General features: G+C 42.1%; 1 protein-coding gene across 3 annotated transcripts in view; it reads left to right on the forward strand.

Annotated features, from left to right (window-relative positions):
- Positions 1–21,568, forward strand: part of LOC102060263 (cytochrome P450 7B1) — a 126,152-nt gene extending 104,584 nt beyond the window's left edge. For all 3 annotated transcript variants that reach the window (XM_055704500.1, XM_027811094.2, XM_027811093.2), the window contains exons 3-6: positions 5,686–6,282; positions 6,742–6,948; positions 13,054–13,232; positions 17,228–21,568. In XM_055704500.1, the coding sequence (XP_055560475.1) occupies positions 5,686–6,282; positions 6,742–6,948; positions 13,054–13,232; positions 17,228–17,524 (1,280 nt within the window). In that variant the 3' untranslated portion in view covers positions 17,525–21,568. The remainder of the gene's footprint in view (positions 1–5,685; positions 6,283–6,741; positions 6,949–13,053; positions 13,233–17,227) is intronic.
- Positions 21,569–27,307: the final 5,739 nt, after the last annotated feature.

The following is a 27,307-nucleotide window of genomic DNA, read 5'->3' on the forward strand; positions in this document are numbered from 1 at the left end:
ACATAGAATGAAACTGGAATTTTAAATGAAACTTAAATATATAATTTTACATAAATATACACACATATATACAGATGTACTTTTTACCAAAATCAATTTAAAATCCAGTGTTTTCCTCTGTTGACAAAAAGGCAAATTCTTATTTGTGTAGGTGGATGTAATGGATCTTTTGCCTCTTTATATGCCGATATCCTTGTACTGATGATCAAATTTAGAGTTAAGTCTATCTCATTTTTAGCTATACCTATATTTTTAGGGAGTTTCAAATAAAAATGTAAAGGTTATAGTTTGCTTTTTAATTTCATGGCAGTAGCATTATCTTTATATTTCCAAATAAGTACTATTTTTCAATAAAAATAATTTTTTTCATTACAACTAAATTAATTAAATTGCAAGCCGTATGTTTAATTAATAAAATTTGTCTTCCTCTTACCAAATCTGTTCTTTTTTTTCCTTTGGAAAATCCTTTGAAAGAGCACTTTTACTGTTATTAAATGTGTGATTATTTTTTTATTCATTCAGGGTTTTTTCTTTGGAAACTGGTATGCTCAGATTTTTTCCATCTTGAAAGTGAGTTTGACACATTACAAGACCAACTTTCGTTGAAATACAGTCTTTTTTATTGTTAATGTACATTCACACTCTATACAGTTGTGCCTTCTTACGAATACAGATTAATAATTACCATTCAGAGCCTACCTTAATACATTCATAAAACCAGATACAGCCATGCTTCAGAATCCTTAATGTGTTTAATCAAATATTTATTTCTCTTTCACTTCTTCATTATTTTATCCAAGGCTATGTTTAGACATTTGTATATTTAAGCAATCTATGAATATAATTCAGTTTCACAAATTTCCATTTGCATGCTAAACAAAACTCCATTTCAGCTAATCTCCCTGTGTTCAGGTATTCTAAGGAAGCCTTCCTTGATAAAGACTGAGGTAAATGCAGTGAGTTCTCAGTATCATTTTAGCCTTATGCAGGGAAATCTTTGATTTTGAGAAATTGTCATAACAGAGATGCCACTTTAAGTTCTCTTTTTTTGGTATAAAATTACTGACCATCAAGAGAAGCAGTTTGTCATCCACAAGTCAAGGAAGAAGCTGAAGCTAGTTAGTACCTCCTATCATGTCCCGAAGACATACAGGATTTCTATATGTCTTACTGATTTGACAAAGATGATGTTTATATGTTTGGCAAACATAACGTAGTCTGTTGTGTATGGACTATCATTGCTTTATGCCCCTGGTCAGTGTCTAAAGGTCCTGTCAAAAAATTCTATCAATATATATTGTTCTAATTATTGGTTCTCAAACTAGTTCATTTGGAAAATGCGGAACGATGCTCGGAGTTTCTGGCGTTGCCCCGTACTGGTAATGCGATTTCGCTGATCGTACTTTCCCATGTGATGAGCAAATGATTGTCATCCCTAAAAGTTGCAAGGGACATGGATGTCATCTTAATAAAGAAATTAAAAAGCACATCTTTCTATGAGAAACAATGTAAATTCCTGACCTGTCGCAGAAAATAGTTCTCTAATTGGTTTTGTGTGGTGGTGCAGCAGAATCGTTTTCCCCAAACGTCACAGCAGCGAAGCACCACTGTACATCATTGTCAGCAGTTCAGCAGAATCTCCCTAATAAGAGGACGATTACGTAAATGCGATTGCCTTTAAAAAAGAGAGAGAGGGGAAAAAAAAGAATAAGGAGGGGAAAGAGAGGGAGAGAGAGTCTGTGGTGTTGAGATGATCTTACTTCCCAAGCCAGCCCCTCTGCTTGTTAAGGCTCAGCAGCATAGGCAGACGGCTAGGTAAGACCTTAAAGAACTTGAAACAGTTTTGTCATTGTTTCTCGGGATTAAACCTTGTCTCCTTTTCCTGACAAGTTATTAGGAATGATACTGAACTTTTCAACACTCTCTCTGAGACTAACTCAACTTTCAATAAAATAATCTGAGGGTTTTTTACTAAGCACACTTGCCTTTTCGAATACTGCTGCGAAGTCATTCTTTTCTTTTAAATCATGGTACACCTACAGTAACATACCACATTTTTCTCTCTTAGGCAAAAGGTAATTTACATTAACTCCTTATGAAGCTGAAGCCTGCTGCAAGCATTACCGAAATAACATCCATCATTAGATGCCATCTGAAATACTTGTCTTTCATCATTAGCATTAAAAAGCTCCAGAATGCATTATTAGAGTAATTTCTTAACTATCATACAAATACTGGCTTCTGTGCTCAGATTTACCAAAGTTGACAATTTTCATATTTTCCACATCAATCTTTTATTTCTAGGAGACTGTAGAAACTAAATGGAGATAACCAGGCTATTTGCAGCAGGAGTGTAATGCAGACTGAAGGATTGGATGGGGATGTAAGAATTCTCTGTAGCCATATCTTTTAAAAATTCAGAGGACTTTTTACAGAAACAAGGATACATCTCTTACTTTGTCATGTTTCTATGGTACTAAGTAAAATAGCTCAGGGATTTAAACTATTGGGATGTGGAGTGTGGCATTTCTGTATGGACATTTCTACTTAGTTTTTAGTGTTGAAGGATTTTTTTAACAATTCAACAAGGAAAGGGTTGGTCCCCAGTGGTTTCTACATAAATATCTTCAATATTTAAGGCTTCCTGATTTGTGGAGCGTGTGGTATGCCTCCACTTTTGGCTCATCTGGCATTTACCGATACCCTGATGGAAATTTATGAGCATCAAAATTTGTTTCGGTTTCGGAAAAGACTACTTTTAAGAGATAGTTCTTGGCATTAGTTGAAATGGAAGGACATGGGAGGGGAGGGGGGAAGCTGCATTTTAAAATGCCAAATAAAAGCTGGAGACTTTAGGAAAGATTGGCATTTGTTGGTCTCTGACACCATCAGGGACAGTCAGAGGGAAGAGACCTCATTGGGGACAAAGACAGAATTTAAAAAGCAAGATTAAGGACCATATTGACACTTCCAAAATTTAAAATCATAACTTGAGATGAGGACGGTTGTTCCTGTTTGGATGTTTGCTGCTCAGGGTAGAGGAGGTGTTGGGGCACGGTTTTGTAATTAGCAATCTGTTCCTGGGTGGAAGAGGCTGGGGTAACCAGTGTAGCCGTGTAGTGCATCTGTGTGTGAGTAGGACTGTAACTGCTAAAAGCTCCCAAACCCACACTCACAACAACTTTCTAACTACTATTAATTAGCCCTAGATTTTAGTCTTTTTCTCATTAAGAGATCTAAAATTAGATTCTCAGTGAGGTATATAAACAAGCTGCCTTTGTTATAGAGGGGTTCCACTTATTTCACTATATAGACCTTTACTACATGCAGTAACAAAAGTATTTTGGTTTATGTGTTTATATATATTGGTGACTTCCAGTGATGTGGTCTGGAGCCTGAACTGGTTCTACAAAATGAATTATTTTTTGGTACATACTTACTTTTTGCTACCAGGAACCTGATGAGAATAATAAAAATCAGGATCTGTAATACTCTGCTTCTCTCAGAGATTTTTTTTTTCCAAAGTATGTGCTAGTGTTGAGTGAGCTTTGGTTTAAAATTATTGCTAAAATAGTTTGTTTGTCTGAAAACTCATTTGCTGAAAATCATTTTCTTACTTAAAAATTATAAGAATTGATGTGCGTTTGCTAAGTGTCTGATTAAAGATCACAAAGAAACTCATATTTTGCATCAGAAATAAGCAGATGGTGGACAGATGGTTTAAATTAATATTAATTAAAAATCTTAACTTAAATTGTTTACCCTGTAAATGCAAAGTTAGGAAGCCAGCTTTCATCTTTAGGGTTAATAACACTCCAGATCTATTTATTAATAATTTCTCCAATGGGCATTCTTTCCAAGCTTTTATAGCAAAGATGGTGGCCTCAATAAAGAGCATGAAGGTGGGTGAAAGGTGGAAAGGGAGAGCAATCCTAGGACTCTTAACAAAGATCCTGGAGAGGCTGAGACTAAAAATTCCTGTCATATTCTGTGGTCTGGGAAGGAAGAAATGATCAGAAAAGAGGACTGTGATTTCAGGATCTCTTTTTCATGCCAGTTTCTTGATATATTTATTCTTTAAAAATTAATTATGTCTCTGGTTGTTTATGTTACAGTAAAGCAAACTGTACTTTCTACTTCATACACTGTTGACAAAAAAAGGAGGTCAAATTCTGTCACTATTTATCCCATACGTTTCCTTACTGGGTCACTGGGATTGCAGTGGATGTAATTGGGAGGAAAATTATGGCAGCTGGTAATTTCAGAGGAAGTCCAGAGCACATCCAGATTTACCATAGAGCACTGTGTGTATATATAAGTCAGAATATGGAGTAACTATGATAATTCAAATATAACTATATGGTAACCATGGATACTTGTTGACATTTTTAGTGGTAGTGACTACATTATCTCAGGACATCTGTCACAGAGCCAAATTTGGTCCTCAGTTAAGTGTGTAGTGTTCCCATTAAAACCAAAGGAGATTTGTCCCTTTAGTGAGACAGAATTAGTCTGTTAAGTGCTGGAGTCTTTACTGTTTTCCTGAGTTTGTAACTGGGATATTTCACAGAGGATGTGTACATTTTAATGGGTACGCTTTTTCCCTAATGCCCCTCTCCATTCAAGTTAAGGATCGGGAAATCTAAATTTAGACTTAACATGGGAACCATCTATAAAGAGTTAAGTTTTAATCAAACTTCGGGGCCATTAGCATTTTGTTTCATAATAGTTCACCAAAACGCTTTTCTTTAGTAGTGGACTTAAAGATCGGGGAGAAATCGCAGGACTTTTCTGGCAGGGGCAGCTTGAAAAAGCATCAGATGATGCTGTCCTGTCCCTCTGTACAAGCAGCTGAAGGTTCAGCTGTTTGACCTCGCTAAGTTCCTTGGGAAAGGTAGGAAGTTGTCGGTACACTGACACAGTGGATGATAGCACTAAGACAGTGTGCATCCCAAAATGGCACCCATGTTAAAAATGGTAGCCTGCTCCATTGTAAGCTGTGGCTTCAAAATCAGATCCTAAGGTAGTCGTTTTACGGATACTAAGCACATTCTTAACGAGAAGTTAGCAAAACTTCAGGGGGGAGAAAAACAGTTGTAAGAGAGACTTTAAATGTTGGGGGGTTGCAGTGTGCAGTTAAAGCCATAACTGGCAGGTTTTGGGGTTTCTGTGTCATCTGCTTGAAGAAAAGCTGCCTAGGTGGTGTATTTTCCATTTCAGCCATCATCATTCACTTCCTTCCATGCAGGTGAAATGTGCGTGTTTCTCCCTTTCTGCTGGTAAAACCCCACAATTTTCAAATGCTGCTATGACTTTAGATTGTATTTTCGTATTATACCAGAGTAATAAATGATTTATTTCAGAGTGCCACAACTACAGAGATCACACCCTACTGTTGGCAAAACCAGTTGATCAGTCTACATGGAAATGGCTTCATGCTGATTTTAGAAGAGCTATAAAAGTATACACAGGTGGAATCTGCATCCTGACAAAGGGAATCTAAATAAAACTTGTTACCTCTTCATTTTTTCTTTTTTCTTTATTTTTTTATTTCTTTGCAAATTTCTTTGGGGATTTTCTGGATGCTTTTTTTCCAGGCAATGGCTTATTTTCAGTCATTACTTCTGAAAGTGTCACCAGATTATTAAAGTTCATGTCTATTTTTTTTTCTTTTCTTCTATTCAGGTAGATATATTACCTTTATCATGGACCCATTTCAGTATGTCTATGTCATCCGAAATAGCAAGCAACTTGAATTTCATGAATTCGCTGATAAAATGGCTTCCAAAACTTTTGACTACCCAGCTTTGTCAAAAGGAAAATTCCCCGATCTCAAGGAAAACCTGCACAGAATCTACCAGTATCTACAAGGCAAGCCTTTGGATATCATTTCTGACCACATGATGAAAAATCTCCAGGATATATTTGAATGGAAATGCTCACAAGCAACAGATTGGGAAACAGAAAAAATGTACAAATTCTGCTGCTCTGTAATGTTTGAAGCCAGTTTTATAACACTATATGGAAGAGTTCCTGCTGCAGATGGCCACAAAGTTATTAGTGAAATCAGAGACAAATTTATCAAGTTTGATGCCAGCTTTCCCTATTTAGCTGCAAACATACCAATTGAGTTGCTAGGAGCTACCAAGAAGGTTCGGAAGGAGCTTATACATCATTTTTTACTTCAGAACATGACAAAATGGCTGGGAGGGTCAAAAGTGGTCCAAGCCAGACAAGATATATTTGAGAAATATGAGCTGCTTGGAGATTATGACAAAGCAGGTAGGAAACTTATGAATGATTGCTTGTCTAAAATAAAATAATTTACTATAGACCTTTGAAATAAAAAGGCAAAATGGCGACCTTGAAATTTTTTTATGTTCTTTCTAATTGGCTAATGATAAAATGTTTTACTCTGAAACAACCCTCTATGATAATTGATTTTTTTTTTTGTGCTGAGGTGGTAAAACAAGATACTTAATGGTGATAATGAGAAAGATTATAACTGAGCTGCATTTCCTCCCCTTATTCCCCCCACCCCACACGCACACACCCCCCCGACATTACATTTCAAACTATTCTCATTAAGCAGAAAATTAGACTTCAGAAGCCTATTGGTCCTCATTAGCATTCACTGATCCTTGGCTGGGTCTGTGTCCTAACATCTTTTAATTAGCACACTGCAAATCTAATCAGTGTAATAAACGCTATTAATCTTCCTTTTCACTTATTTTCTCCCAGCACATCATTTTGCCTTCCTGTGGGCCTCTGTGGGAAACACGATTCCAGCTACATTCTGGGCCATGTATTATCTTCTGCGGCACCCAAAAGCTCTTGCAGCAGTGCGTGACGAGATTGACCATTTGCTGCACTCAACAGGTCAAAAGAGAGGGCCCACGTATAACATCCACCTCACCAGAGAACAATTGGACAACCTGGTCTACCTAGGTAATTTATTTTTATCTGTTAGGAAGAAAAGAAGGGCTCTCCCAGCAAACTCACTTTATCACTCATTTCTGTTTACTGAGAAGGTGGAGGACACAGCTGCCTAATTGACATAATAACACCCATTTACATCAATTATAAATTATGTAGTTTATAGCTGTAGATACTCTCATTGCATGTAAACACTAAAGCCTAGGTAATTAACTATGCAAGGTATGCAAAAGGCTAAATCAAAGCTTTGCAATTATTTGAAAAAAAGTTGATGCCTATTAAGTTGTTTGATTCTGAGCATCTGCCGAAGTGTTAATGCATTTCAAATACTTCTATATGGTACTGCCAAGAAAGACCCTTTTCTGAAATTAAAGCAGGATAATGTATTTAAACTGCAAATGTAATTTTTTTCACAAGCAGTTTCTTTCTTTCTGTCTCCTTAACAAAACAAAAAGACTTCTAAAGCGGGCTTCAGTTGAGCGAATGCCTCCAATCAAAATATGAGAAGGTGAAGCTTTGCAGAGCAGAAATGGTGTTTTCAGTATTGAAGAAAAGTACCTTGATTCAAAATAGAGAGCTTTGAGGGAGATACAGATATTCCAGTTCTGGATCAGGGGTTCAGAGGAAGACCCTTGCCTGTACTGGAATTTGTTTGATCCAGGAGCTGGATAGGCTTTCAGAGCATCAGCTGATGGTTTCATTTCATTTGCTAGTGTACAGGCGCTGGCAAGATAAATGCTAAAGTTAGCCCAAGGGAGGAGAGGGGGTGTAGCAGGTAGGAACCTAACCTTGAAGCATCTGAAAGGCTCCATACATAGTGTTAGTAGGGTAGGCAACAGCTGAATAAAAGCTGAGAGGTTCAATATTCCTCTCTTTTTAAACATCAGAAACAGTCCCTTGTTAAAGCTGAGCTCATAATCTATAGATTTTGGTAGCTCATGTCTGTGTGTCTTGGTAGCTCATGGCCTGAACTGATGTCCCACTCTTAAATGAAGCTGTGTCAAGAGAGGGTGGTAGAGCAGTGCAGTATCTGTGCACGGTTTGGATCTAAGCAATAGCTGCCATTCTCCAGGACCATCCAATGTCGCATGTCTCAGGAATCTGTCTTCAAATTTGATTTGTTTCTTATAGTACAAATATAAAATTGAGTTTGATCCAGTTACTTTTTGTTAGAGCATTAATGTTAATCTTATATAGTGTGAGTCTAGTCAGTGGGTTTCATCTGGAGTCATGGCTGTTTTGGTGCAGATTTCTCTCTTAACTGATGGAGAGGGCTTTTGAAATAAGGGAGGTATTGAGTGACAGGGACACTTCTGAAGAATAACACAGCATTCTAAGTAAGTAATGTACTTTTAAGGAACACAGTAAAACTACATCACATCAGAGTTAGCATCCACCAAAAAATAAGAGAAGAGGAAAGCTACAAAGCGTCAAGAAGATCAAGAGAGCGTTTATTTTGTATTTGGAGACTGAGATGATAATGGCAAAGAAAAATAAGGACACACAAAAAAAGGTACCCCAGAAGTGTAGGAACAGGAAAATAAAAATACATACTTCACTAAAACCATCTGGTGCAAAATGGTATGAACAGTTTAGAAAATTAATTGTGTCATTCTTTTGCTGCTCCTTAAAATCTTGAAGAACCTTGGTTCAATTTATGTGTTGAATGTGCCACATCTTGTTTCATAATATTCTTGTAAAGCTTTTGTTAAATTTTATAATCAAGTTAAACGTAATGTGATATGAACAGAACCTAGATTTCAGTTCTTCCTGGCCCTTAAGTCATAAAGGGCCGGATACTGTCCTATAAAATAATAATACAGAAAAAAAATGTGTACCATAAGAGAATTAAAGTCACGCTTGATTGAAAGGGGAAAGGGATGTTTTGATAATAAATGTGTAGGAGGGACAAAGGTCCCAGTTTGCATTGCTTGTGCACCAAAAATCCGCATGTTGCGGGAAGGCTGGGAGCCAGTACTGCCTTCGCCCTTGCAGCTCGCTGACCCCAACCTCTGAGACAGAGCTTTTCCTCTTCCCACTCCCCTGTGCCAACCCAGAGCATAGGAAATCAAGATTTGTGTCCCTGCTCTTGAGTAAGGCAGACAAGGTGGGATTCTTGTATGTTCATCACCTTGTCATCTCATTCTCCTGTTTTAAGCGCTCTGATTCTCCGTCCTCTTTTTGGCCTACTATAACAAGAGCCTTTTTTTGGACTCCTCATGCTATGGAGAACAAGCAAGAATTGCTAAAAAGCCTTTCTCTGCAAGCAATGTTGTTGTCATGGTCAGATACATGGTCTAGAGCACAACATGGCCTGATTGACTTCTAAATTCAAAGCACAGGTATGTTATTTTTTTAATTAAAAAAATGAAAAAAACCCACCCAAAATTTCAACCTACAGCAAAACTAGCAAATTTTGGCCCTGATTATTTTTTCTCATGACATTTCTGGGGCAGCACACTTGGTTTTGTCTATGTAAGACTTTTCCCAAAACACAAATGTACGGATTTGTGTGCACAGAGTAACATATATTAATAGTCCTTACGGCTCACAACAGAGTTCTAATATGGTAAACGACATATGAGAATGGTCTGTTGGTTTTTATGGTTATAATGGAAATGCGAAGGGTAAAGCAGAGATATACTTAGTGCATGTTTAATGCTAGGCATGTTTAGTCAGTTCGTTTGTTTAATATTAGTCCATTCATTTATATGGTGAAGTATTCTTGCCCCAGGTCATAGCTGAATCCCAGATATTTCCTGCGAAAAGAGCACAGCTTGAAAAATTGTTTCATACACAAGAAAGGGTAGGAACCCAAAAACAGCTAAGACAGAGTGCATAGTCATAACACAAACGCTAAGCTATGAAATCATTGGTTGGATTGAGAGAAATGAATATATTTTCCTGGAATGGGCTGGGCAGAACCATTTAGTTCTTAGTAAGATGCAAATGTACTTGTTTCGGATTATCGTTTTTGTTGGCACACCGTGATGCCTGTGGGTAAATGACCCCCCCCCCCAAATATTTGCATACTCGATAGCTATTTTCCTACAATACACTCTAATAATTATAGTACCCTATTACCTGCTATGTGTTAGTGTAAAATTAACAATCCATTATGCACAATAAGTTTTATAAAACATTTACAGATAGATATCATGTTTAATTAAAATTAACTTGCCTACGAAAGCCAAATGCACTTATGATTCGCAATGACCTTTTATTACCTGCAGTCCCTTGTTTTGGCTGGATGATTGACAGCTTGCTGTTTGGCTACCATGTTGTATTTCAGCTGACAAGACTTTTCATTTTAACTCAATTTGCCTGCCTATCACAAGCTGGTGGCAGGCCAGTCTCAAGTCACCCAGCTTTGCCTCAGCAGCTTGCTCTATTTCTCATTAGTACGCATTTATTCAGTGGAAATTGGAAGACAAATGCTTGAAGGCATGTGAACTAAGTATAGCAAATTAGGGTTTAAAGACTGAATATTTATAAGTATATTGAAACAGTTTTTAAAAAAATATCTAGAATGAATTGGAAGCTGAGTGCTAGCTTTAGTATAAGAGAAACGAAGAGAGAAGTGGGAGGATTCTAAGAATAACAATACTATGAGATATATCTCTCTCCCCCCCACCCCCAACCCCCTCTAGAAAATATGTAAAATCTCTCTGACAACACCTTATCAAACAACAGCCTGGCTTCTTTATGTAGCGCTTGCACAGTGAAGTTTAGCATCTCATGTGTGTAAGAAGGGGGGAAAAAAATGAGGGTCATGTTCATTTGCTGCTTGGTTATCCCTTGGTATGCTTTAAATTGCCTTGTTTGTTCGGCACAAGCACAGAAACAGATGTTGCTCTACCGTGCTGGATAATTTACTGTACCTCACGGTGCAGAATGGAAGGCCTCCCAAGCTACCCAGCTGGTCTGTCAGCGGCGATGGCTGGTGTCTGCTGAACTATGACAACTGCAAGTAAAGGCTGCAGTTTTATTGTGCAGTTGTCATTCCTCTCAATGTATAGCTCCAGCATTTGTGGAAAGCTGACTGTCTATTTTTTTAATGTGAGCCTGCAAAGCCACATAAGCTCCATTCTCCTTTGTTGATCATAATGTGACTCATTACTTTTGTCATCTAATGATTATCGGCATGATCGCTCAGAGCAAGAGCCAAGCTCGCCTTCCACACATAACTGGTACTGGAAGGTAAAACAGATTTGTCATTTACGATCTGACCGCTAAGCCACACTTTGTGCTCCATTATTGTGATTAACTTCTGTATAAGATATGCTGCCCAATTGTCATTTGGGATCCGGCAGCGGGCAGGGACTGCCACGCTTTCTGGGAGGATGTCCACCGATAGGATGTGACTGCATCGCTTGGGCGGTAAAACGTAAACCTGCTATTTTGCAGCAGTGCTTTAATAATTTTTCCCCCCCCTCCTTCCCTCTTCCTCATTTGATTTCTGCTGTTGCTACATATGTCACCACTGTTTCCAAATGGTGGACCGGTGTGGAGTTACCAGCTTCATTTTCTGCGGGTTGAGGACAGTCTGGGAGCAGAGGCTGGACCCTTTCTTTGTACTGCGTAAAGTTTTGTTGCCAGAGCGCTGCCAGCTGAAATCTATCGTGTCAGGTGCCTTGTGGCTATCTGCAGTAGAGGCCATCTTCTGGAACCAGGGTTCTTTTCTGGCTTCGTCACCAACAAGCCGATTTGACTCTGCCTGATTATAGTAACGAAGGCAGTCCAAAAGAATATGCACAGACTCACTGTACGTCACATTGAATCACAGTGCTGACCACACAAAGCTGACCGCAGCCTCATTTCTTTAGACAAATGCATGCTTAAGGAAAAACCTCCTGCAAGAAAGCATCCAGGGCCACTTTATTTCCTATGCATGCTGCACCAGATTTAATTTTTAGTGAAAGAGCGTTTGTTATTATTTTTTTTCAGAGGCATCCACACTGGGTAGCTACTGTCTCTAATAAACTAACCTTTTGGGTGCAGCAGTTACAGTGCCTTGGTGAACACTTACAGAAGGCTTATTTGATATCACAGAACATAGATGCAGACACAAATGGATTATTATGTGCAAATGAAACCCTATTTTAGGCTATTTTTCACACTGATGATTAGAAGGAAGCAAGTCACATATAACAGTGCCCATACATGCTGGTGGAAAAATAGTCAGTTTTGATTACAAAGTGAGAGATGCAGCCCTAGACAGGAGCTACATGCTGATATACATGCTATCAGAATGATTTATGCAAATTATGCATATTATTCCCAAAGGAATTCCTCCTCAAACTGCCAGGATAAATTGCCGGAAATTAGCCATAAAATCTGTCGTGCTAGGAGCAAAAGGTGAAGGCCACTGGGAAAGCAAGGACATTCAGCTTCTGGAGCCTTCCAGGATGTGGTGGTGGAGACAGAAATCTTGCTTTTCCTAAGCCTGAAAGGACTATGGTTTGTTTTCTCTTGGCCAATTAAAAGTGTCTTTCTCTCTTAAAATTACCAGGAAAATAATGCATTGCTTTCATTCACTCTGACCATAACAGACACTATCATTTGGCAGCGTGGGTCACTGAAAAGAAAATAAATAAATTTTTAAATCCTCAGGATGATTATGGAATTAACAAGAAAAATTATTTTTCCAACGTATAGCCAGTCCTGCCATTACATCCAACAGCTTTCAAAAGGCAAGCTAAACAGCTCCATGGATGCTTTTGCTGGTTATTTGCTTGCGACCTCCAAAATACATGTAAATGTGTAATGTATTCATGTCTTTTGATAGCATTGTTTTCAACATGATGCCTGAATAATGTCTATCCACCCAAAACTCAGTGCTGCCTACAAGCCAGCGAAATTTCTCAGCAACATCAGTGAGAATCACATCGGGAGGTTCAGCATCATGGCTGCCCCCCCCGCCCTGCGGTATTGTTTATTGCCTCCTCCTGGTCTCTGCTTTATGTTTGCTTTGGTTTGTGATTTTTTTTCCTTTTTTTTTCCTTTAGCCTGCCCTACTAAACCTGTCGAGATTCAGCAGCTGTAGCCATGTATAACTTCCAGTCATCTCCCATATTTCTGACACTTCCCCCCCCCTCCACTTTTGTTTAATCGCAGAGAGTGCCTTAAACGAGAGTTTACGAATGTGCTCATCCTCCATGAACATTCGCATCAGCCAGGAGGATTTTGTTCTCAAGCTTGAAGGGAATCAAGAAGTCGGTTTGAGGAAAGGAGACTGGATAGCCCTTTACCCGCAGATTTTGCACATGGACCCTGAGGTCTATGAAGATCCTAAGGTAAACATTCAGCTGGTGCTACTCATCCTACTCCAGGCACATCAGAGCAGCCAAGCCTTTTGTGATCTGTGGGTTGTTTTTTTGGTTTTTTGGTTTTTTTACTGCTGTTCCTTCTTGTGGAACAAATCTCCCTACTTTCAGATGTATTTTCTAGGGCCCTACAGGTCAAAGGATTCATGGCCTGAAGAGAGAAATATGGTGATGAGACTGACTGCACTGCTTTCAAAGGAATTGACAATTGCACATTGACTACCATAAACTTTAGGCTAAATGTGGGTTTTGTTTGGCAGTGGATCATTTGATACCCAAGGAGGGCTGAATAATAGAAGGTGGTTTAAATAGCAAATAATGTGGGCCATTTAGCTAAGTGCCCGCAAAGCATCATTGACTCTCTGAAGTCCTATAATAGCAGTGTCTTACTTGAGCCTTATGCTTTTTCACCTCCCTTCGTAGGGATTCACCCCTTCTTGATCAATTAGTAGAGTGTTGTGAACCCGAGACTGTAAAGCTGTTGCTCTGCAGTGAAGCTCGGAGGGTAATTGTGTCATCTCCTTGTATTTTTCTCTGACGCTTGAGTTAATGAATATCAAAGACTCGAAATTAATCCACCCTGCCTCAGCCTTAATACAGCTTCAGAAGTTCACCACCTGCATGCAAATTGAATAGTCCTCATCTTGGCTAGGTTGCTCCCCTGGATTACTGTCCCCAGCCCAGGATGCCACAGAGGAAGAGTGAGAGTGCATGCTGAGGCTGTTAAATGGCTCTGCTGCCTGAGAGGCAAGCGCTCGATCCATTCCTCATCCCCATTTTCCTAAGCAAATGTCTGTCTCTCAGCCGTGCTGATTTCCATCCTTGGCATTTGAGCCAAAGAAGGGAACTGGATTTTTGTACATGTTTATAGAAAACCCACATTAGAGGCATTGCTCCCTGAGGCTCTCTCAGGAGTGTAAGAATATGAGACTGCAGTGGAAAGATTAGATTCAAGTGCCTTGTTGGTGTGGGACAGCATCTCAATGTGCGGGAACTCCACCAGCCTCAGTGAGAGGAGGTGTGGAGCGTGTCATAGTTAGCAGAAGTAAGATATAGTTACTGGGATGAACACTGGACCCGTGCAAATGGAAGTGACATCCAGGAGGGCTCTGCTGGCTGTCCTCACACAAAACTGGAGACAAAGCCCACTGAGAAAATTAGGGTTTTAAAAAATAATCCATATATTGGCAAATAGTTGATTAGTATTTCTATCCTTAAAAAGTAACAACTAACAAATAAGCTTTTTCTCATTTTATTCTTAACACTTTATTTTGGAGAACGTTTATTGATTTGTCAAAAGTCCATCTGTTGTTTAGGTCCTAGACCAAAAGCATCAGCGTCGAAACTGATCCCCTCCCTTATCCAATAATTGCCGGAATATATTACCATATTTCCATTGCTTGAATATATCTGCTTAGTATCAGCTCTGCTCAGCTTTCACAGTACAGCTTTAGTTCATATATTTTATCCTTTTGATAGTGAATGAGCAATCCACACATTGCAGTACATTGATTTCAGCACATGGGCCCTCTCGAAAAGTGGGGAAATCACTGTTCTGTTTGGTTCTTAAAATATGCAGTGTGCTTTCAACAATAACTACTGAGGATCAGATAGAGATGGAAAATGAATTTTTTTGAAAGGTGCAGTCTTGAGCTTGTCAAGTATTTAGGGAAAACTTTCCTAGGAAAACAGGCAGCTTGACGAGATAATTTTGTAGCAATGCTTTTCTCCTGGATACATAAATTTAAGTTCAAACTATCTTCTGCTTTGGCACCGTATTGTATAAGTGTAGTGTATGTATTGTTGACCTCTTCCACCACTCATCAATCTCTAAGTAAATGAGTCCATTTTCTATAAAGTGGGTAAGTGAACCCCTAAAACCTAATTCAGCTAGTTATAGAGCTCAGTAAATAAACTCTGTAAATCCCATAGAGTGAAACATCAGGAAACCCTACATAGTGGCTTCCCAAACAAAGCTAAATACAAGACATAACAGGGAGAGACTTATATCAATCACAGGAGATTGCTCAGTTTTCATAATACTCTTAGCAGGCTGTCCATGCAGAACTTCATCACCTGTTGTTGCTCAGTGTCTTCACTTTTCCTGGCCATCAGCCACCCCGTTTCTTCCAAGGAGGCCTTGTGCATGGCTGAAAGTTCCTTGATTGTCAAAAATTAGTGTTTATTTAGCCACTGAACTAGCTTTTAAGGAAACACTATCCAACCCAAGGGGCTTTTGCAGCACAAGCCTGCCTTTGATGTCACTGTCACTGGCGCCATTCCTGTCTCACACTTGTTTTCTGCTTTCCCAATTTCTTAGACACCAATTTATTTTTTGTTAAAAGCAATTACAAGTCTCAGATGGCTCTTAAAATGACAAAGAAAGCATAAGGTTTAACCCAGTATGTCTTATGTTCAATACCACAGTTCTTAATTGCTCCAGACGCCAGGAGTCCACCTTGTGGAAATGTTCCAACAAAGTGAAGAGCTCTGGGTTGGGTTGGGTTGGTTTTTTAAGCTATTACAGTTCATACTTAGCAGTGCTTTTTTGGAGCAGCAGGATATAAAAGTGAATCTTTTTTAAGGAAGAAGTGGTATTCTGGGCTTTCATTTGTTACTGTGCTTCAAATGAAGCAATAACTTAGCACGGTAAAAAGAAAAAAAAAAAAAAAGGTATGCTTCTTTTTTGCTGGGATGTTCAAAGAGACTGAAAAGAATTACTTGTCCATTGAAACACACATATAATCACTTTTATCTTTGTGGAAAATCCAGGCCTCTGCCATTTAGAGAAACAAGCTTCCATTCTTCAGCAACCGAAGTTACATCCCCTCCAGAGCACCTTTTACTTGTTCCCTTTCTCATAGACCACCTCCCCTGACACTTGTTTTTTTCTTGACAGCAAGACCTGCAGTACATGGTTTTCAGAGCCTTTAATCTAATGGGCAGATCGGTATCAGTGTATTTTTCATTGTGATGTGGGGTTTTTTTAATCAGTTGAGGTTGGTTTCTGTCTGACTGACTTGTTCCCAGCCAGCTCCAAATGGCTGCTGCTATAGCAGATGTATGCAAAGCAGGACAAATGCTAATGAGTGACCATAAGCAAGAAGTGTCTGTCATTTTTATTCAAAGCATGCAGGAGGATTTTGTAAGTGGTTAATTTGCCGTTGACTGAGTAAGGATGCCAGATCTCCTCCATTCAAAAACATGAATTATCTCTAAACAGGGATCCTGCTACTGGAAAATAGTCAGAAAGATGTTCAATTTACAGAATGTAGGTTACAAGTGCAACCTCAAGCCTTACTTGAAAGCATCCTCTTTCTAATGGTCAGTGACTGGTGGTTGTCCTGCTTTGCACACAGCTTCCAAAGCAAAACATTCAAAGGTAAGATGTAGCAAATTGAGCAGCAACCATCTCTAACTGAAGGGAAAAGGAACTGCAAAGCATCAGGTCTGGTTTTTGAATAATATGCACCACTGGGTGCAAAAGAAGGATGGATTTTGCTCTAGCTTGCAAGAGCAAGATTGGTGCAGTGCATTAATTTATTCATAGGCATTTGCAGAATTTGGCAGATTATCCTTATTCATGATGTATATACCACACTGAATGCGTATGATGCTCTACAAGAAAATTGTCCTTCCACTAAGGTTCATTGTCCCTGCTACAAAGCGGTCAAAATCTAATTACAATCAATATAGGCCAGACACTCAGTGGATGAGATGTGGAAGTTGAAGGAGCTTCATATAAAAGGGCTAAGCTAAGTAAGTGGATTTAAGGAGCGTTCTTTGCAGAGAAGATAATGTGAGTTAATGAAACTCGAGGGAACCAACTAAAAAGGAGAAGCTGTCAGCTCCTTGTCTTCCTCTTTATCTTATTTACTGGGTTTCAGAAGTGTTACTGTTGTGCAAACAAAGCAACTCATGTAACTGCCTTCTTAGATATCACGCTTGCTCTCTTTTATTTTCAGGAGTACAAGTTCGATCGATACATAGAGAATGGCAAGAAGAAAACCACGTTCTACAAGGCAGGAAGGAAACTGAAGTATTTCCTAATGCCCTTTGGCTCTGGGATCAGCATGTGTCCAGGGAGGTTCCTCGCAATGAATGAGATGAAAATGTTTATTTTCTTGCTATTGGCTCGTTTTGATGTAGAACTAGTGGAAAACAAAGCTGTCAGACTTGATAACAGTCGTATGGGCCTTGGTATCCTCCTGCCAGACGTTGATATTGCCTTTCGTTACAAGCTAAGGTCCTTAAGAAAGTGAGCGGCTGCCTATATGCCTTCTACTAATCTCCATGTTTTCTCTTGTTTCATCACTCAGCTTTGTATTTTTGGAAACATTTACTTTTCCCTCTCTGCTTTTACCTCCCTCCTTTTTTGTTTCGAAGGAGAAAAGCCCTTGGGTTGGAGGTAGATATCAGATGCAGCGATATGCCACCTCAATTTGTCCTGCCTGAGTTGTGAGTAGTGAGGTGAGATGACAAGAGTTTGGCCACGTAAGTAGCCCAACGTCCCTACAAGGTGGACCCCCATACTCTTGGCCAGGAGTTGAGTAGGATTTACAGTGAGGGTGACATCAAGCTGAATCCAAGCCATTTATGTGGGAAATGGGCTCAGCACCTCTCTGTCACAAGGGTTCCCCCTTGTTAGATTGGGAGTACACCCGTACACCCACCATCTGAAGGCATCTCTGCATCTGCTCATACAAACATAACAGCAGGAAAGGGGGAACTTTATTCTAGGGGGGTGAAAGAATTTTTAGTGATTATTATTCTAACTTTTTATTCACTGTGTTCCCTTCATGGTCTTGAGTGTCTTAGCCCTTATTTGGGAGATGTGATGGAAGCCGTGCAGGGTGATGGGAGATGATTTGCAAGAATGTCTTGCTGCCAACACATTTCTGACTTCTGTTTTATGTACTGAGGGTGAATGCTTTGCTTTTCTTCTTTTTTTTCTTTTTCTTTTTTTCAATGCAGTGCAAAGAAATTAAGATCTGTGATATTTTCCTGCAGTCATTTAAAGTCAGAAGGGAGGTTCTGTTGATTATAGGCTCTGGATCAAGCCTAAATTATCTGTTTTGGCTTTTGAGCCAAAAAAGTATATTCTTCAGGGAGAAAATATATGAGCCTGTTTGAAATGATTCTATCGTCTCAAAAATTACCTTCTGTTGTCTCACTGCTTTCCTGGTAACACGTCTGTGTGGGTTTTTTGACCATTTCCTGTGCTTATTCATTTCTCCAAAAAGGCAAAAGAAGAGGGCTTCTTTAATAGTGTTTTTCTGTGCCGAAGTTATGCCTAGGCAGGGTAGTGTGACCTGTGCTTGGAAACAGACTTGTCCGTTTACAAATTGGAAAATGAGTTTTTCCCTGGGGCCAAAATCTGAGCAAGTGAAAAGCCTAGCCAGCCACAGAAGTTTATCTGTATACTGGCTGCCCAGCCTGCTTCACTGAGTGATCAGCTCCTGTTTCAGAAATTAATTTCCTAGTGCGTAGAATTTGAGATTTTTAGACCCTGTCTCTCTTCCCAGCCGTCGCTTCAGAAACTGATGAGGATTTTCATGGCTGTCCAGTCTGAAGTTGCCAAGAGGATAATTGTGATGGGAGAGTAGCCATGTCTGTGGGCCTTGCCTTGTGTTCCCAGAAAACATCTCTCTGGGATATCCCAGCATGTGTCTTTTAATATCAGGAATTTTGCTCATCTCTAAAGCACTTGATGGTCTATGAATGGAACCTGCTACATACATACTAAGGATTAGAATTATTTATTGATATTCATGTAGAACCCTGTTTAGTTATTCATGTAAAGCACATACCCTAAATAAGCCTCAGTAGAAAGGCTTTCAGAGATTGGCACAGCCACATTCCAAATCCTCCAAGGAGAAAATTGTGGGTTTGTGAGATGTATTAAACATTTTCTCTTAATATATAATATCAATAATGTCTACAGCGTTAGAGTACACCTACATTAAATGGGCTGTGCAGTTGATTAAATGCTTTAACTTTGCTTCAACATTTAATCAACAGCAAAAGCTGATTATTGCTTTGTGACTCAGAATAAAATTTGTTTTTATGGAGAGATTCTTGTACTGAAGTTACTCACTCCTGTAGTTACTCTGTAGGAGCTGTTCTAAACTCAGCCATAGCTCACAATCCAGTTTGGACATTAGAGCCTGGTTTATTGAGAGAGGAAATGTTGCTATCATTACACTGTTGACTGTATTCCATTATTGCTTAAATGTAAGCTGTAAAATTTCTTATGCCACAGTTATGATAGATCTTTCTTTGGCATCCAACTTTGAAACAAACCTGAAGCAACTGCAAAAATAACAGTAGGTATTTGTTTTAAACAGAGGAGGGTTTTTTTATGATTATATTTATTTTTAGAATTTTGAATTATAATATTACAGGCTGCTGCATAAATTGGTAGGACATAATAGGACTGTGCCAAAAGTACATGCAAATCATTAGTAATTTCAGATTAATTGCTGATCAGTTTGTGTAGTATCTATTCTGAAATTAAAAGAAGAGCTAGATTGTCTCCAAAATAGTGAATTAAATCTGGAGGGCATGCTTCTATTTAAAAAAAAAAAAAGACACGGGTCAGAATCTCTTCTAGGAGTTGCAGGAAACCTCTGTGAAGGCACCTGGAGGCCTTGCATCGGGGTTGGAGAGGACCCCTTGCACCATGCAAGAGGCCAGCATTTTGCTGGGGTAAAAGTTAGTTGCTCTTTTTGCTCAGGGACCAAAATAATCAAATGTCAAGCAGGGCCTGCCCAGTTTTTCCTGGAACTGTGTCCCTGGTAACCCATGCTCATTGTAGATTAGTTTTGCTGGTAAGCAATGCATCACTACCCTAGCATACCCCAGCTGCAGAGGAGGTAAGCCTCACCCCCACGTAAAGTCACGAGAGCTAGAGCAGGGCGGAGGAAATGTTAAGCCCTTCTAGTCCACATACTCTGCAGCTGAGGAGGTGACTTATTAAAAGTCAGCATCCGATCTGACCGGGAGTGACTCGGTCTCTGTCAAGCAGGGAGTGGAAGGCCCACAGTGTAGGTGCTCCAGGTCAATAAGCCATAGCAGCACAACGGGATGAGGGTGCACCATCCCTGGAGGCCCCAGCTGGAGCCAAGCTGGCCACAACGTGCTGTGCTGAGGAAAGCATGTTTCATGACGTAGGGCACAATAAGGTTTTTGCTGACCTCCTGTGCCACAGAACCCAGGAGCGACCAGCTCTTGGTGTCTGTCACCAGGGCACGAAGATGCCAAAATCATCTGAGCAGAAACATTTGCAGTGCTGTTTGCAAGCATTCAGGTGCTGGTGGTGCTTCAGGAGTGAGTGGTGAGAGGCAGTCGGACCTTGTGCTTCTTCATTCCTCCTCTCCACCTCAGCAGGGAGGTCTGCCAGGCCTGCTTGTCTCACTCACAGACCCGGCAGGCACAGGGTCAGCCAGGAGGAGCACACATGTGCCCCTTGAATTTGTCTGCTGTTCCTCTAGTGAAATGGTGTGGTCACTGATCAGAGTGAGATGTGACTCAGCCGGTCAGTACCAGCCTCCGACTGTGAGTTGTCACTGTCTGTGACCATTTTGGTAATCTCTTCTGCTATTTAAAAAAAAGGAAAAAATCTCCTTTTTTTCTCATATAAATAGGTTTATTGAGTCAGTATGGCCCTTTATAGCACCTGAGAAGAAAAGTGAATTCATCATGAACCCATGTGAACGCTAAAATGTGATTTTTCTGTTATTCTTATTTTAATTTACAGATTGTATGTTCTCCATTTTCTTGCTGGCACTCAGTACAGCTATAAGCTGCTGTTAACTTTTTAAACTCTTACATTATTTAAAAGTCTGTGTGTACCTGTTTGCAAATTAGACTTTCACATCTCTGCCAATGTGTCCTAATGTGCTAATGTAAAACCGTGTAAGAGTTGTTCTTTAGTTTATGCTTTTAAGCCAGTTGCATGTCACTATTTTTGGCATTGCTATTTTTATGAATAACTACTGGTCTGTGAATTTCTCTTATAGAATTATAAATGATCTTCTATTTCATTGTTACTGAACTTTCTGACATTCAAAAGATTGTGAATTGCTCTTAATTGTGCAAACTGACTTTTCGTATACAGCTGAGCAATGGTTAGGTTCTCCTTTAATAGTTAATATCCATCATTAGGACTTTTAGATCGAATAAGGTATATTGTGATTTTCTGAGCAAGAAAATTGAAACTTCATTATTTTAGTAATCTAACATCTTAAGTGAATTTTGTATTTCAAGGACACAATAAAAATGAATATATCTATTTTAATATTGAATGACTGTCTATGGTATTTTTTCCAGCTTACATTTACACTTCTCTCGCAGATTCACAGCTATTGCTTTAATTTTTACAATTAATCTTCAGCATACCGCATTTTTCTGTTCCTTGATCTTGAAAGGTATTTCTGTAAGGAAGAAAAAGCCTCTAATTCAGCACTGGCGTGGAGCGACTCCTTTGTATTTAGGAAATTATCAAGTCTGGTTTACCCCCCATCAAACTTAAGCCAGTTCTTATCAGATGAGGGGAAAAAAAGGGTACTTCTGACATTGTTAGGACATCATTCAAAATTAATGTAAAGATCTGCAGTTCACCAGTGATTCCCAAATACAGCTCCTAGGCTTTTCCTTTTGCAAACCTCTGTGTAGTACAAGATGTACTACCTAGTGTAAAATATTCTGTCCTCTCAGATCATTCATTTTAAAAGGGGAAATGAAGGAAAATTGTTACAATATACAGCACTGTGCCAGCAAAGCACAACTTGACTTTTCTAGGTATCACTGTAGCTACCGAGTTCTTCAAGTAGATATTTAATATGAAGATTGTACCCTAAAGACATCAGTGTTTCTTCATTCTTTCATGCAGAAATGCTTGTCAGGTATGTCTGCGAGGGCTGTGGAAGATATGTCCTAGAGAAGGTAGACCTGCAGCATTTTTCTGGTTTTGATAAATGTGTTTGTAACTGTGCAATTGCTTTAACTCCAGATTATATTAGAAGTTACTGAAGTTTATAAAGGCGCATTTCTGAGTGAGCTTTCCGTGATGGTCTGAAAGATAATTGGGAGCAGGGGGTGAGGGGGGCCGGATTATTAAGACCTAACAATGTATTTTATCTAATACTTGGTTTGACATTAAGTGCTTTCTTGGTGTTACTTATATTATATTGTGTTTTAAAATTATTCAAGACATTAATTTATGCATAACATATGCTTAATCCATATGAATAGAGCTATTTTAACTGGCAGACCATAGAAAGTGTTTTCCTGCCTATTACTTAAACGAGCCTATGTACCCGGGCTAGTCGTGCCCCGATACCCACAACATAGCAGAAAAATGATCTCATTACAAAAGCACCCCTTAAAACTACCCTGAAGAAAGTATTGTGATCCTTAAGTTAATATCTATGTTTATAAATAATAATAAGTATGAAGGAATGGTTACTGCATATATAGAAGCACATACAAAATAGAAAATGTTCCACTTGCACTTGAAAGCAAATAATTAAACTGTAGTGGCATCTTTATCCTCGTATAAGCCAGTACGGTGTCTGCACAGCCTATCCTATGTGTCAGGCTTGCCTGGGATCGTGGGTACTGAGGCTGTGTGAATACATCATTTGTAATAGCAGAAATGTGCTTGTCTTCAAAACTATTTACACCAAAATAAATAATCAAAAGAAGCCTAAGCTTCAGCTGTTCCTGCTCAGAGCCTTGCAGGATTCTATCTTGCAAGATTTTGTTAAACAGATTTTGACACTGATGTGTTGGTTTGGGTGTGTGTGTTTCCCCCCAGCCAGCAGCTATTAAGTACAGCAAAGTTGAATAAAGTCTGGGTTCTGGCTACAGGGAGGGTAAAAAACAGTAAGTAAACACTCCGTGATGACTTTTGACAGTGACTTCTTTCCTATCAGTTCATCTTTCCAACTACCTCTTTCTTCCAAATAGTTTAGTCGCTAACCTCCTACAGGCAGCAAGTCTTTCCCCGTCTGATTTCCATCTCGTGAGCCAGCGAATCGGCTATCTTCTCCGCGTATTTTTCAGTTGCCTTCTAAAAATGAAATCTTTGCAGCAGCCTCTCGCGAAATCGGCATGGCAGGTAGCTGCAGCTGAGAGAAGTGCCGCGTCGCTAAAGCGCTGAGCCTGGAAAGCGGACGGGCGCGAGTTGTGCTCGGGACGGATGCTGGGACGGGTGCAGGGATGGATGCAGGGATGGATGGAGGCACGGGGTCTGCCGCCGCTGCGGGATGGCCGCGAGCCGGGATGCCGCCCCACCGTGTCCCGTCCCGCGGCGGGGGGGGGCCGCCCGCCTCCCTGCGCGCTTCCCGCAGCCCGCCGGGCTCCCGGCGCCGGTTTGCGCTCCCAGCTCCCCCGACCCCCTACAAAAATCAAGTGGGAAGGGGTGGGGAGGGGAGGGGTGAGGAGAGACTCCTGCCGCCCCATCCCACAAGCAACCCGTGCTTCCAGGGATGCTGGAGGGGGAAGAGGGGACAGGACTCCCGAGGAGGTTCTTAGGGGACCGGGCTGGGTGTTAGGTGAGTTTGGAGGACTTCGGCTGGTGGAGAGGAGGTTTACTCCGGAAAGGCGATTGTTCGCCCCTAATCCTAAATTATGAGGATTTAAAAATAGTATTAGACGGGCAATCTGTTCTGCAACTTCTCGGAAGAAATAATTGTTGATTTAGATAAGCACTGATCCCTTCAGTGTTTGATGAAGATGTTAATTTATGGCTGTCTAGCAGTTTATGGCTGTCATTAGATTTTCAGCTTTGTCTCTGTTTGAAATGTATCTTTCTTTTTATTTTAATCCGAGACAATTATGTAAGAAAACGGTTATGTTTGATCTAAAATGCATCATTTTCCTATAGCATTTCAAATTATTCACAGATCATAGTTCTTGTATGTGCATATATGAATTTAAAAATACAGCAATAAAGTGCTTGAAACAGACCATAAATTTGCTTCGTATTTTATTACACGTCTCGGAATCAGCTCGAGAGGACAAGGGCAACTAGGGGCTTGGGGAAGGATTTAACCCTTCCCGAGGCTGCAGAACCAGCCACACCAGAGCAAAGGCCCCTCGGGCGCACGCCGAGGAAGGGGGGCGCCGGCTGACACCGAGCTGATGAGTGACCACGGGGACCTGAGGCTGGCCGCAGCTCCCTGCTCACTTAGCAGGTCCCCTTTCCGCGGCGTGGCCGTCTGCTGCGGTCCCCGAGCCAGGCCCGGGGCGGCCACGCCGTGTCCCGGTGCCGGCAGCGGCTCCCGCCTCCGCTGCTGCCCGGGCCGGGCTGGCAGCGGGGCGGCGGGCAGGAGCGGCTTAACCCCTGCGGCGCCTGCCTGAGCCAAGCGCCTACTGCGCAAGGGGCCGGCACGAAGCCTCCGGTGGGCTCCGGGGATCGGGCCGCTCGCCGGGGCCGGGGCCGGGGCCGAGACCTGCGCGACTTCCCCGAAGTTTTGTCCCGCTCCGGCCAGAAGCTGTCCCGCCCCCCGAGCAAAGCCCGAGGACCCCTCCGGCCTGTTGGCAGCGGGTGCGGTCAGTTACGACCGATGGCGGGGAGAAGCGCGGAGTCCTGGCTCGTTTATTTTACCCCCCCAGCAACCCCCCTTCGCCGCCACCGCCACCACCGCAGCAAAAAAAGCCAAACAAAAAACCAGTGTTAATTGCTGTAAAGTTTCCGAGCACGTGGATAATTTACTTTGCCGTGTTTTAATTAAAAACAAACTTATTTATGTTTCTGATGTTTATATTACGCGATTTAATTACGTTTAGAGGCAGCGTCGCACTTTTTTTCCCCCTTCCACCCTAAATCACATTTTCATTAAAGGTTTTAATAAGAAAACTCACTTGACCACTATTCATTATCTAGTCCCCTCCATGCACACAAGTTCACTTACCCATTCATTTATTCACTTACTCATTCCAGCAGATCCGCTGCAACTGCTGCTAGCAGGGATGTGAACACTCATAATTATTTGTCAAAGTCTGGAAAGTGTATTATCCCTTCTTCTAGTGGTAATTAGTTACCATAGCATCTAATACGTAAATGTGCCCAGAGCACACCATTAACAGTTAAGCGGAGGATTCAATTTAACACATGATTATATCTTTCATAAGTCATTACATTAGGAAAGCCAATGTCACTCATGCTGGGACAATTTCAGGCTCCGAGCCGGGGTAAGGGGCCAGGGGCCGGGGTAAGGGAGCCGGGCTGAGCGGCGGGGGCAGCGGGAGCCTGCGGAGGAGGCAGGGGGAGATCCCGGTGCGATGGGGTGGCTGGAAACGGGGAAGAGGCGCTTTGGAAGGGGGACACGTTCATTTCTGGTTAAGCGATCTATCAAGCGTTAAGAGGGGCGGGGGAGCCTCTCTCCTCCCCCCACCCCCGGCACAACACGGCGCTCGCGTTGGCGAGACCTGCCCAGGGACCGGCCCAGCGGCTTCGCGCCGCTTCCCGGCGGGGCTGCGAGGGGCAGAGGGACAGGAGCGAGGGGCCGCGAGTGACAGCACCTCTGCCCGGCGGAGACCCCGCTGCTCCCTCCAGAGCAAGCCAGGAGGAAGCAAGAGAGCCCAAAGTCGGGCGGCAGCCAGGAGTGAAAGCGTTTTCATGCCGCTTTCCCGGCGCTCCGAAGCAGAGGCAGACGAGAGGTGAACGGAGAAACCGCTCCGTCTGACACCGACGGCAGCGGCCGCCCTGGCTTCTCCGAAGGGGCAGGGAGCCATCCCGGCCGGGCCCGCACCCGCCTCCCGCGCCTCGGGCCCCTTCCCACGGGAGCCGGGAGGCTGAGCGCGGGCCTCCCACAGCTCTGCCCCCCAGCCCAGGTCCCAGCAGCTCCAGGAGGTTGCTGGGACCTCGCTTGCCTTCCCCCGTCCCACGCCCAGGCACAGCCGAGCAGCGCCCGCGCCTTCCAGGGGAACCTCTGCGGGAAGCCTGCTCGGTAGCCGGAGACACTAAGCGGTAAATATTGCAGCAACCGTGTCCTGCGGTGTTACATGCACGAACACACATTCACACACACACACACACACACGCACGCACGCACCACGCCAAGCTGGTGGCGGTGGTTAATTCCTAATCAGAATGATGGACAGCAGAGACAGAACAATACAAACTAATGGCTGTGTTGCTGATCACTTTACCCCTTGATTAAAGACACCCAATTATGGCGCAGAACAGTGTCGTAATTATGTTCCTTAATCACATCCAGGAGGTTTAATTGCCTTAACGATGTGTTTCATTAAATGAATTTAGGTATTATAGTCGACAGTTTTCATACACAGTTGTTTTCAAATTAACATAATATTAGACATCGTCATGGAAATTGTTTTAATAATCATAATTAGACGCACCCAGCCTTTGTCTAGTAAATGCTGAGAGACGCTTCTCCTTGCGCCTGGGGGCTGATCTGCCCACCCTCTCTGGGCTGCCTTCCCACAGCTCCGTGGCACTTTACAGTTATGTTTCCTGAAAAGTTACAGGTTCTGATTAATCTTTTTTGATGGGAAGTGGAGCAGAAAATATTTATCCCCTTCCCCCGCCTGCGGTGCTGCCGTTGGGAGAGGCGGCTCCGCGGACACCCGGCGCCGGCCCGGGCCGCCCAAGGGGAGGGGGGAGCCGGCGAGGCCGAGCCCCCCAGGTCCGGGCCCGGCGCAGGGCGAGCAGCCCTGGGGGGCCGCCGCACCACCACCCCCCCCCCCAGCCGTCGGGTTTGGGGCAGGGCGGGGGGCCCACGGAGCGAGGGGCGGCTCCAAGCCTTGGGGGGTCGGGAGGAGGCGGGGGGGCGCAGCCAGCCCCACGGGCCCGGCAGCGAGCGGCGTGCGTGGGGCCGCTCCGCACGGGCGCGGGGAATGGCACCGCGGGGAAGGGCGCCGCGCCCCCTCCCTGGGGCACCCCGAGCCGGCAGTGGGGTGCCGGGGCGCCTTCTGAGCAAGGCAAAGGGAGGAAATCTACCCGTCCCCGCCATCCATCTCCTTACGTCTGGAGACAGATAGTTAACAAAGCACGGCGGAATGCGAGCGTTTGT

This window comes from Falco cherrug, chromosome 3 (genome assembly GCF_023634085.1).
Source record: "Falco cherrug isolate bFalChe1 chromosome 3, bFalChe1.pri, whole genome shotgun sequence".
NCBI classification, from domain to species: Eukaryota; Metazoa; Chordata; class Aves; order Falconiformes; family Falconidae; genus Falco; species Falco cherrug.